Raw genomic sequence first — 12,802 nt, forward strand, 5'->3', positions numbered from 1 at the left:
AATTTATGGTATAAATGTCCATTTTGTTTTAGTTTTTTTAATATGACTTTATGAATAATATGTGTTTATTTTAGTTAAATAATAGATGTTTATTTTAGTACATAACTTTATAATTAATATAAGTTTAATAATTTAATAATTTTGATGAAGTATTTGGAACTTTTTGTAAGTTTTTAGTCTTGTCCCTTGTCTATTATCCCAAAAGCTTTTACCTACAAGAGGGGCCAACCCTTTGCGTCAATTGAGAAGCAGTGGTGGCATAAGAAACACTTCACCCCGATCCACCGCTGCACGCCAGAAGCACTGAAGTCCCTTTCTGTACTTCTCACTCCGCCACACTCCGCCCTTCCCCTGTAACTACTCTCTCCTCTCCGCCGCCGGTGACTCTTCCATTTCATCACTGCAGTCTTCTCGCTGACTTTATCATCTCTCTCTACAGCATCACAATGTTGCGAAAATCACTTCTCCGTCTCTTCTTCCTCTTCCTCCTTGTCGATCTTCTCTGCTTTATATGTTTACTTGCCGACGAAGATTCGTTTATTTTCAACGAAGAGGCTAGCGTCGTCAATGTCACTGCTACCGGATCAAATAGATCTAAGGAAGATAGCTTTGCTGGCATGCTTGATCGTGCTCTTGAAAAGGAGTTTCCCGAGAATGATGAACAGTCCGATGGTTAGTTAGATCTCTAATTTTCTTGTTGTTCTAAAATTCTGCTACTACTGCTAGGTTTAGTTGATCGTTTTTTCTGATTTAGTTCAACACTGTAGAGAATCAGACGTTTTAAAATTTTGAGCTATTTAGGGCAGGCATTTAGGTACATTTCGAATTCATGTTATTTGCTTAGTTATACTAGGAAGTACGTGTGCGAATCATTTGAAATGTGAAGTCTTAATTGAAAATTTGTGCTATGCGTTGATGAAACGTAACTATGCAAAGCTCGTAACTGTTTTCTTTCTCTCTATCTGCTCAGGTACTGATCCTGGGAGCTTCAATAATAGTGTGGCAGGGCAACAGGTTAGTGATACGATCTTATGATTTGGAGTTCGTCATGTAAGTTTCTACCTTGTTGGCTAACCGATAGCCAATCAAATCTAGCGCATGAAATCCCACAACATGGTCTTTTCTGGACCATCAATTATCATTCTAATATCTATTATTTCTAAAGATAACCTTAGGTCTGACATTGTGACCTTTTGTATCAACATCAATGTCTAAAATGACAATAGTATTTCTAGGGTTTAAATTAAAAGAGATCATTATTGTTGGAGGCTACCAATTCCAACTGTCAGTCAGCTTAAATCTTTACATGTATTAGCGTCTAGAAACCCCTTGGATATTTATTTAACATTGAATGCCCCATACATTAATATATATGAACGTCAAGGTATGACCTTAATTTAGATTATTATTAGGAGTTGCCCCACATGTATTATGATTCCATCATTTATTAGTTTGGTCAGTATTCCTGTTATGCACTTAATTAGCTGTTCTTCATTGGTTTCTGAAAAAGGTTTGACCTGTGAAATGGGTTACTTTGCAAGTTCAAATGTATAGTGAAATGTGAAGTTCTACTGTCTATAAGATTTTTTTTTTTTTTTTTTACTTTGTTGACCACTGGACCCTGTCTTCATTTCTCCCTCACATCAAGTGACGCCATGTACAATCTTATCAAGAAAATGTTATATGAAGTATGAACAAAAGGAATAGGGCCTAAATTATATGAAAAAGCTGATATATTCTAACTAATAAGTACAAATAGAAAGATGATGTTGAGAGAGGAGTAACAAAATTCTATCTACTTTGAAATATCTTGGTTTTGCATAAGATTTGTAGAATTTTTTTTCCTAGGAACAGAGTCAGTAGTGGTTTTTATCATTATTTCTGACACGCTTCACATGTCAGGCAGTTCTGGAAACTGTTGCTAGAGTCAAGTCGAAGAGAAATGACACCAAAGAGGATAAGTATGTCCCACTGTTTGTATATACTTTTTTCTTTACACAAAAACAGAGTGCACAATTGTAATACATGTACCTCTTATAGTCTTATGTTAGGTTATGTTCAATTTGGATGAGAGATCATGAGAACAAATGGAAGTCAATAATCTAATATACCTGACCTTTATATCACTTGTTATTTAGGTCATTTCAGCTTCATGATGTTTTCAATTTGGATAATGAAAATCGTCCTGAAGATACACCAAGACTAATAGATAGCAAGGTAGTAATTTCATGCTTTTTCCAAGTTTCACTTTTATATTCAAATGTATGAAATCCAATTTCAATGTAAAGAAGTTGATTTTGTAATTTGTATTGGTGAAAATCTTTGCTCAGGACAATGTCTTTATCATGTCCAATCCCAAGTCTAAGTACCCTGTCCTACAATTAGACCTAAGGTATGTTTTTCTTTCCCACTCAATAAAACAATGGTTCTTGTTTTTGTCTCTACATGTAAGATTTTTTTATATATATTTTTGTAGCTAATCTGCTAATGTCTATTTTTGTTACTTTTTTGCAGATTGATATCTGATTTGGTGGTTGTCATTGTCTCTGCAACTTGTGGTGGCATTGCATTTGCTTGTGCTGGGCAGCCGGTCTGGTCATTAATCATTATTAGTGCTTTCTCAATTACTCTTTTTATTTAAAAAAAAATATAACACTTCCTTACACTTTGGTGAATTTATTAATGGGGTTATGTTATTTTTTAAGCATTAAACATAGAAGAACTCAAGAACCCTCTTTCATAATTCTAACATATGTCCTCAATTCATACAGGTTATTACAGGCTATTTGCTAGCTGGATCTGTGATTGGACCTGGGGGACTTAGCTTTGTTAGTGAACTGGTTCAGGTATGTCATTTCGTCTATCTATTCACTTTCCACTTGGTCAAAAATACCCTTCATGATTTTTTTAAGTTACATGACCATTTTGCCCTCATGGGAAATTTTGATATCATCTTCATGCAGGTCGAGACAGTTGCTCAGTTTGGTGTCATTTTTCTTCTTTTTGCATTGGGCCTGGAGTTTTCATCAGCAAAGGTACCCTACCCTACCCCCACCCCACCCCACCCCATCCCCCACACACACAAACACCTATTTACACACACTTAATCTCTCACTTTACATAATTGCAGCTACGTGTTGTTCGAGCAGTTGCTGTTTTAGGAGGTCTCCTCCAGATATTTCTTTTTATGTGCTTGTCTGGAGTAATTGCTGTGGTATGTATCTATTTTATCATGTTTCTATGCTTTTTTTATTAAATTATTCAAGTAATTTCTTAGATTTAGGACATTGCAGGAAATAGCAATGTACTTTACTATTTTTACCAATATTGTCGATGTACTTTATTTTTTTTACCTGTTATAGCAATATATTTAAATTTCTTCACCCATTTTGACAACAATACTAAAATCTTGTAACTATAATACCAATATACTTACTTTTTTTACACATCATAGCAACATACTTATGATTCCTTATATATAAAAGCAAAATACTTACATGTCTTTATGCACTTGATTTCATTTGCAGTTATGTGGAGGTGAAGCTTCTGAAGGTGTATTTGTTGGCGCCTTCCTTTCCATGTCATCAACAGCAGTGGTAATTATATTTAATATATAACACATAATTAATTTATTCAAGTCATTATTTTTTAGTACCATTATACCATTTTCTTGATATACAACAGGTGTTAAAGTTTTTGATGGAAAAAAACAGTATTAGCACTCTTTATGGACAAGTCACCGTTGGCACCCTCATTTTACAGGTATTTTTTTTGTTTTTTATTTTCCAACATTTATTGTTAAAGCAATTCTTGAGAATAATAGTCATTTTTATTTTTTGTGCTAGGATTGTGCTGTTGGTTTATTATTTGCATTGCTTCCAATCCTTGGGGGTACTTCTGGAATTCTTGAAGGCATGTTATCTATGACAAAAACGTAAGTGAATAACTCCTCTTACCAATATATTGAAAAAAAAAATTCTATTATAGAATAAATTAAAAAGATATGGTATCTGGTGTTTAGTGGAAACTATAGGTTCAGTCCAGTTTTGGATTTTGTTACATGGTTCGTCCTCGTGGTTTTATTTTGTTGCGGTTTTGGTCCCTCCGTAGTTAGAAATCAAATGTTAAAACCATGTCAAATGACGATCTTGCCCTCATTTTTACTTTTGATATCTAACAGTGATAGTTGGAGGGGACTAAAACCTCAACAAAATGAAACCACAAGAGCGACCCATGTAACAAGATCCGAAGTTGGACTGAATCTGTAATTTTCAATATATCACAGGGACCATTTTTGTATTTCACTCAATTCTTTACATGCAAAACTGTACTAAAGTCATATATACCACATATACCACGGATATTCAGGCACTATATAGCGTCCTAAATTACTCACATTTAAACCAAATTAAACTTTGGAGCAAGCAAATTACATTTTCAGCCCCTGATTATAGCTGATTTTTACACTTTGATCCCAAATAGTTCTCTTATAATTTTGGTCCTTATTTGTGGTTTTTGGCCCCTTTTCTGAGTAAAATTACTATTTTTGGTACCAAAATTACAAAAATCAGGTATACTCATGGACCAAAAAGAGTCGTTTGATTTGGAACAACTGAACAAGGACCAAAAACTATACAAGAACCTCAAATGGGTATCAAAATTGCTAGAGAAAACTTTTTGGTACCAAAATTGCAAAAACCAGCTATACTCAGGGACCAAAAATGTAATTTACTCTAAACTTTGTAACAACTTTTGTTGTTATCAGGTTGGTGACTTTAATCACGTTCTTGGCTGTTCTATCAATATTATCACGCACTTGTATACCTTGGTTTCTTAATCTTATGATAAGCCTATCATCCCAGGTACTCACATTTCTCTTTATTTTAATCCCTAAAATTTTCAAAATTTTCTTTATTTTATTCATTAATTATAATATTATATCATTCAAAAAATGTGCAGACAAATGAACTTTATCAATTGGCATCCGTGGCTTTCTGCTTGATAGTTGCATCAGTTAGCTTCATTACTATTTACTCAATAACATTTTTGATCCCCAAGTGTAGTTCATTTTTTGCAATTTTGGTACCCGAGTATAGTATAGCTGATTTTCACTTTTGATCCGAAAAATTGATAAGAGAACTTTTAAGGACCAAAATTGCAAAAACCGACTATACTCAAGGACCAAAAATGTAATTTACTCTTTACTTTTCTTTATTTATATAACAGTATTATTTATTTACAGTAAGTTATTGTATGATTGGATCAGTGTAGTGACAAATTAGGTCTAAGCCTTGAACTTGGTAGCTTTGCTGCTGGAGTCATGATTTCAACAACTGATCTCGCCCAACATACTCTCGAACAAGTAAACTTCAACTCAAAATTCCGACTTTCTATTTCTTAAAAAATATATTTAAATATTATTTTATTTATTTCAGGTAGAACCAATCCGCAATTTCTTTGCTGCACTTTTCCTTGCAAGCATCGGGATGCTTATTCATGTCCAGTTTCTCTGGAACCACATTGACATATTACTAGCAGCTGTCATTCTGGTGGTTGTTATCAAAACTTTTGTAGTCGCCACTGTAGTCAAAGGATTTGGTTACACCAACAAAACCGCCCTTCTTGTAAGCCCTTTTGTGTGTGTGTGTGTGTTTTTTTTTTAAATTTTTATTAAAAAAACAAACCTTGAAAAAAAAATTAATGTAGGTCGGAATGTCACTTGCACAAATTGGTGAATTCGCTTTTGTTCTCTTAAGCCGTGCGTCTAATCTTCATCTAATTGAGGTAATATTACAAATTTGCCCCTAATCGTATTCGGTTGTTAACGATTCCCTTTTCTTGTAGGGAAAATTGTATCTACTGCTTCTTGGCACAACGGCTCTCAGCTTGGTATGTAAATTGTAGAGAGTTGGTGAAATGACGAAATTGACCTCGTGTTGTTACGTGATTATTTATTTATTTATTTATTGTGCAGGTAACAACGCCGTTTCTTTTTAAGCTGATTCCGGCAGTTGTTCATCTTGGAGTATTGTTACGTTGGTTCTCACCTGATATGCCAACAGAGGTGATTAATGATTAATGATTATTCTGTTTTCTCATAATTATTTAATTAATAAAAAATCATGTATGTTTTTTTTTTTTTTTTTGGTTTTACAGATGCTATTTAAAGGAGAGTTGATGCGTTCAGACACTGCTAAGCGTATTAGTTTGATGGTAGACGTCTCTCATGATTTATAATGTAATTAACATTTTTTTTAACTATGAAATTACTAAAATAGATATGTGAGGCTATACATATAATATGGTCTGATACTTGTTGGCACAGGTACAGAAAGAGTCGGCAATGAGCTTGAAGGAACAAGTCTAATCCCCCCTACGACTACAAGTAAGAAAGAAAGAAAGTAGTCATATACTGATTGACACTACACTACACTACACTACACCACTATGTACATATATAGATATACCCACTAAGGATAATTCTGATTTGAGATTCTTAAAAACTATGTAGAAATTGTTGATTTTGTAATGTAGTTTAACTAGTGTTTCCAATGCTTTCATTTTCTTCTTAATGTTGTGAAACCATCGACACAAAAAATTACACAAGAACATAAATCTCTTAGGACTTGCTAGATACAAAAGAAACCTAATTGAACAATTTGCTAAATTGATCTCTCTCAAGTGAATGAGAATTTGATCGTGTATGTGTATGTATGTCTTGAACATCATGGAATAATTGTTCCCAGGAGCTGAACAAGTTGAGACAAGCTTTCAACACATTCCTTGAGCTAAAAGTTAAAACCACCATGATCAACAGACATTGATGACTACTAACAAAACAAAATATATTGGAAAATGGTAACTCATTGTGCCGCTAAGGGCATTCAAAAAAGTTCAATTCATTCACACAACATTATTTACTATTCAATATAACTCTATTGAATTTATTTATTTCCAAAATATACTGAACTCTGTCAAGTTCCATGGAACACATTTTAAAGATTTATTGAAAAAAAAAACTTTTTTTTCCCATTGAATTTTAAATCAATTGAATGTCATGATGGCATCTAACAAAAGTAACGTTTCATCTATTGAATGACATTTAGATTTGACACCTCATTAAAATCTCTTAGTGAACCATGCATTATATTGAATGACATTTAGGTTTGCCACCTCACTAAAATCTCTTAGTGAACCATACATTGTGGATGTTCTAAATACTTATAACTACCTATAAGCTAATGAATGACTTGAACCTCCGGCTTGGCCCAATGGGTGTTTGATCACATAGGGCACCAAAAATACAACAATATTGAAGTCCTATGAGAATGCAGAATGTAGGCCGTGACTATATGAGGGTACTAGATGTCATGCATGTGAAATATTAGTATGCAATAGTGGATAATGAATTTTACCCGATAAAAAAATAAAAACTCAAGTAACATATACTAGTAAAAAGCTGAAAGTAAAGAGTGGACAAGAATAAACAGACAATATAGAGATTCTATATAGAAACACATATAGTGAAAAAGCAGGAAGTAGGTATTACAAATGAAAGCTAAAAAGTAAAGAGGGGAAAAAGTAAGACATTAGCGACTATACGACACGTACCTACAGAAAGAAGATACTGCTCAACCAACCTAATTTTAAGCCTTCATGCTTTGCTATTAAATACAATGACAACTCCGAGTCTAACTAACCTTATGCTATCTTGGCATGTCCTTCTTCAGTGTCCTCTCCTCTTACAATCGACAATGAGTGCCTCCACCATCGTAACCACAACCGTAAGTGTTCTCTTGTGACATTGTTTGAACTACAACCTTCCTTCCCCCAATTTCTTGATGATCTAGTGAAATTCTTTTTTCCGTCTTCGACATCCTATTCAACAGTGTTCTACCACATGTCCAATGTAACATTCTCATTTTCACGACCTCCACTTTTCTTTTATGCTCCTTAATCAGCTAACATAATGATCCATACAACCGCCCTCCATGTCAACCATCATGTCTTTATTAGGTAACGACAACCTCAACACCCCTTTCATCGTGGACCCAGAACTCTGATTTAGGTGCAAGACTTACTCACCAATACAAAATGTCTACTCCTGCACCATTTCACTGCCACTAAAATTCTACAATAAATATTCTTACTTAAGTGTGCTTATCCGTAACCCCTTTCTTCCTACGACGTCCCATATCTAACCTAGCATTTTGGGTAAGTTCTCAACTAGATCTTTTAAGGCGTCTGATTGAGAAAATGATTCTTAGTTCAGACGAGGGGTCGTCAAAATGGAATAATTGAGTCTGATCAAAAGTAAACATTTTGGTTTGGAAAATTCATGTGGCAAACCTCATGCATAGAGGCATTCCTTTCTCGTTTTTGTTGGCCCCATATGCAATATCGGTGTAGAAGAAGAGGTCCACCTATTGGTAGCATGCCATTTCATGTCAAAAGTTCAGAGTTGGATTTTTATATAGTGTGGTTCTCACTTTGCCAATCATGGGGACTTGGTTTCAATTTCTTAAGACCCTGTCTCAAAAGCCAACTGCCGTTTGAGTGTCAGATGTTTAGAGGTGGTGATCATTATCTCTTTCGCTCATTTTTCAAAATTGTAAGACATTTCTGTTGGTGAATTATCTGAGACAAATGTGGCTAGTTGGTGTGTTCTGGTCCAGATCATAGAGTACTTGGAGTGTTGTCCAAGGTTTTCGAGTTTTCCTTGAGAAATAAGGGATGCTTTATAAGGAAAGTTTTATTTGATTACCTTTAGGTTTCCTAGTTATATTCTGATATGTTTGATCAATATATATATATATATATATATATATATATATATATATATATATATATATATATATATATATATATATATATAGGATCTTGTAATCAATATTTAGAATGGAGTTTTGAGTTATTTTTACTTCAATAAAATTTATGCGTGTTGAGGCAATTTTGTTTGTGTTCTTCCAATATATACAATTCTATTAACTTGAATTGGTATCAGAGCATAGGCAAAACCAGAGAGAGAGAGATAGATAGATAGATAGATAGATAGATAGAGAGAGAGAGAGTACTCCTATTCGAAATCAAAAAGAGATTCGTGTGGAGAACCTGAGCAAAAAACCAAATCGGAATAGTGAACCATTAGTTTCTCTGTTCGTGTGGTGGGTTTTGTTGGCTTGGATTAATTGAAAGAAGTAGGATCATACACGCTGAGTGAGGTTAAGACTCTGGAAATTCTCGATCGGCAACTTGAAGAGCTAAGCAAAATCAACAACTTGAGAGCTTAGGTAGGAATAGTGATCGATCGGCGATGACGAGAGTAGAAGCTTTGCAACCACCGGTGAAGGAATCATCTTCACTAACGTTTCGATGCCCAACCCTTACGAATAGAAATTATACCATATGGAGGATGTGCATGGAGGTGCTACTCGGAATTCATGGCGTATGGGATGTGGTCGATCATTAAATCTTTCGATATTGATTGAAACAACAAACCTTTCATGATGTTGATTGAAACAACAAACCTTTCACGATTAAATCAGGAACCTACGAACCAACAAGGAGATGTGGGACGCATTTAAAACATGCAACCTTGGAGTTGATCCAGTAGAGGAAGCCAGACTCCAAGCTCTAATAACTGAATTCTAGAACCTTAAGACGAGTGATACCAGTACAATTGACGATTTTGTTGCAAAATTATTTGAAATTGCTTCGAAAACTGTTTCACTAGGAGAGGTAATTACTGAAGAGAAATTTGTGAAGAAGTTTCTTACAAGCTTCCCTAGGCGATCTGTTCATATTGTAGCAACTCTTGAACAAATTTTATACCTCAAAACGATAGGTTTTGAAGACGCGGTCGGTCACTTAAAAACCTATGAAGAGAGGATCAAATGTGGACGTTCTTTATGATGAATACAATTCAAGAAACGGTGTTCCTAAACGAAGAAAAATACATCGCTCCTAAGATCGAGTCCAACAACGATGAAAACAAAATTCAGTACTTAGATAATGGTGCGAGTAATCACATGACTGACAACTACTCTTATTTTTTTTTGAATTAAATAAGAACATAACGGGTAGGGTGAGATTTGGAGATGGGTCATGTGTTAGCATCAAAGGAAAAGGAACAATTTTATTCGAAGGTAAAAACGGTGAGAAAAAAAATGATGAAAGATATTTATTACATTCTATCTCTTCTTAGTAATGTGATACATCTTGGACAATCTACTATATTTGGGTCTGACATTCGAATGCGAGGTGATTTCTTAACCATGCGAGATGAAAATGGAAGATTACTAATGAAATTCCCGAGAAGTGCAAATCGTCTTTACAAGATTCGGTTAAAAGTTGGTAAACCACATTGCTTGCAAGCCAAATCCAATGAAGAATCTTGGTTATGGCACACACGAATTGGACACATTAATTTTGGCGCGATAAACTTGATGCACAAACTAACTAAAGGGGTATCGACAATCCAACATCAAGACCGATTTGTGAATCATGCATAGTTGGAAAGCAAACGAAACAATCATTTTCAAAGAAAGCTACGTTTAGAGATACAAATATCCTCAAGATGGAATATGGAGATATTTGTGGACCTGTTGATCCCCCCACCCACCCAAGCAAGTAATATTTATATTTTAGTACTTATTGATGATTATACTAGATATATATGGTCTTTTCTCTTGAAGCACAAAAACGATGCATCCGAAATTATTAAAAAAAATTCAATACTTTAATTGAAAAACGAACCGGGAAAGAGATCAAGACATTCAATACGAATAGAGGTGGAGAATTCACATTGCATGAGTTGAACCGTTTTTGTGATGAAGAAAAGATAGAATGAATGTTGATGGCTCTCTATGCACCTCAACAAAACATAAATGTTGAATCGAGAAATCAGACTCTACTCGAGATGACGCGACGCCTAATGAAAGAAAATTATATTCCTAACAAATTTTGGGGTGAAGTAATTTGTCATGTAACCTACATCATAAATTGAACACCAACTCAAGCATTGATAGGTGGGAATGTTTGGTTAATTATTGAAAGTTGAAGCAGGAAGACTCTAGAACCTCATGGAATGAGGTGGACGAAAATTGGCTAGGGTAAGCCTAGAATGTTCGTCCATGGGGTAAGGGATGAGGAGATAAGGCAACTTGATTATTATATTAATTAATCTAGGTCTTTTCCTAAAACCCTAACTTTGGCCCCAAGTTTTCTATAGCTATATAAAGACCTCCCTGACCTTCACAAATTGGACTACTCCTTTCCAAGAAGCCTTAGGCCAAAATTTTGAAGCTCTCCCCCCTCTCTCTTAAAGCCTCCTTGATTATAGGGTTGGGTGTGAACCATTAGAGGCACGACACTTGTGTGCTAGCTTCAAGCAATCTCAAGAACGATACTACTTTGATTATCTACAAGCATAATCACAAAGTATGTTTTCTTTACCCTTTTATCTATTTCGAAAATAGTAGGGCAAGGCTAGGGTTCTTGATATTTAAATTGATTATTACATTCAATAGTGAAAATTTAGATCCTTAGGGTGCATGCAAACATAGTGTTTTATTTCTCCGCCTAAAATATGATTTTTGTTATGTATAAAACCCATTGGTGGTATTAGAGTGTATATTTTCAATTGAATTGCATAACAGTTGAATAGATCAAGATTAGGGTTTATATAAATTAAACCTTAAGAGACCAAAATTTCAACTTGGGCTAGGGTTCTTGAAACCCTAACCTCCACCCTAGTTTTCGAAATCCCTAGGGTTTCCTTATTTGATAATTATCACTTTTAAATTGCTTAAAATTGGATAATTAAATAAAATTGGATAACCCTTTATCCCCTTGAATTTTCGAAAATCTAGTTGGGAAGGGATTAGGATTAAACTTAAATTGTTTAATTAATAGTTAATAGTAAATAATTATTTAATCCTTATAGGGTTTAAATTAATTTAATTAATTGTTAATTAAAGATAAAGATTAAATCTTATTGGTTTATTTTAAATTAAATTATTTTTTTAAAATTTTGAAAAAAATTAAATTAAATCTTAATTTTGAAAATTTTAAACCTGGTATTTTGAAAAAGTTTTAATATACACCTTTTACTATATATATATATATATATATATATATATATATATATATATATATATATATATATATATATATATATATATATATATATATATATATATATAATTAAAAGTTTAATATATAGTATATGTATAAGACAAAGTCAGTCAAATCACTAGTACGCCTTATTCACAAAGCTGAACTATAATGGCGGTATAAGGAAACTGCGTATAAAATGGTAGTTTAATGAGTGTCCACTCTCATTCACCGCTTCCTTGTTTGGTGAATGGTCGTTAGCCGAACGGATTTGATAGGACATAATCTCATTTATAAGTATAATGCTATAAAATTAACTAAACCTTTTATAAAATCCTACTCTTAATTACTTTAGGAAAATATGAAAAGTATGCTAATCCATAAAATTGCACATTATACTTATAGTAGTTACTGAAACGCGTATGGTTAACTGGGACACCAATAGTGACTATAAAGAGTAATAATGGGAATCATGAAAATTATCATTGATTAATGGAGTGCGTGTGGTTAACCGACACATTAAAATGAGATGATAAATGACATCGAGAGTGCCAAACATATTTGTATGATTATTCACATCTTGTTTGTGATCCTCGGTATCCCAGTCACAAATAAAAGACCATAATCTGAGATTAAACATGCAATTGATAGATTCAATGTATCTCGAAAGATTTAGGAATTTCATAGT

General features: G+C 33.7%; 1 protein-coding gene across 2 annotated transcripts; it reads left to right on the forward strand.

The window, feature by feature from the left end:
• Positions 1–203: 203 nt before the first annotated feature.
• KEA4 (K+ efflux antiporter 4) lies at positions 204–6,560 on the forward strand. Of its 2 annotated transcripts, XM_079009361.1 has the most exons (22): positions 204–353; positions 440–672; positions 971–1,014; positions 1,903–1,961; positions 2,139–2,217; positions 2,331–2,392; positions 2,515–2,590; positions 2,772–2,846; positions 2,964–3,035; positions 3,131–3,214; positions 3,528–3,596; positions 3,685–3,762; positions 3,846–3,934; positions 4,766–4,862; positions 4,960–5,013; positions 5,267–5,362; positions 5,436–5,624; positions 5,707–5,784; positions 5,845–5,889; positions 5,975–6,064; positions 6,157–6,213; positions 6,326–6,560. In XM_079009361.1, exons 2-22 carry the CDS (start codon positions 447–449, stop codon positions 6,365–6,367), a joined length of 1,761 nt encoding a protein of 586 aa, XP_078865487.1. In that variant the 5' UTR covers positions 204–353; positions 440–446; the 3' UTR covers positions 6,368–6,560. The 2 variants fall into 2 exon arrangements, with proteins under 2 accessions (XP_078865487.1, XP_078865488.1); XM_079009362.1 differs by having other exon boundaries at positions 212–672; positions 6,157–6,238.
• Positions 6,561–12,802: the final 6,242 nt, after the last annotated feature.

Source organism: Lactuca serriola, chromosome 7 (genome assembly GCF_051521515.1).
Source record: "Lactuca serriola cultivar US96UC23 chromosome 7, Lser_US96UC23_V15, whole genome shotgun sequence".
NCBI lineage: Eukaryota > Viridiplantae > Streptophyta > Magnoliopsida > Asterales > Asteraceae > Lactuca > Lactuca serriola.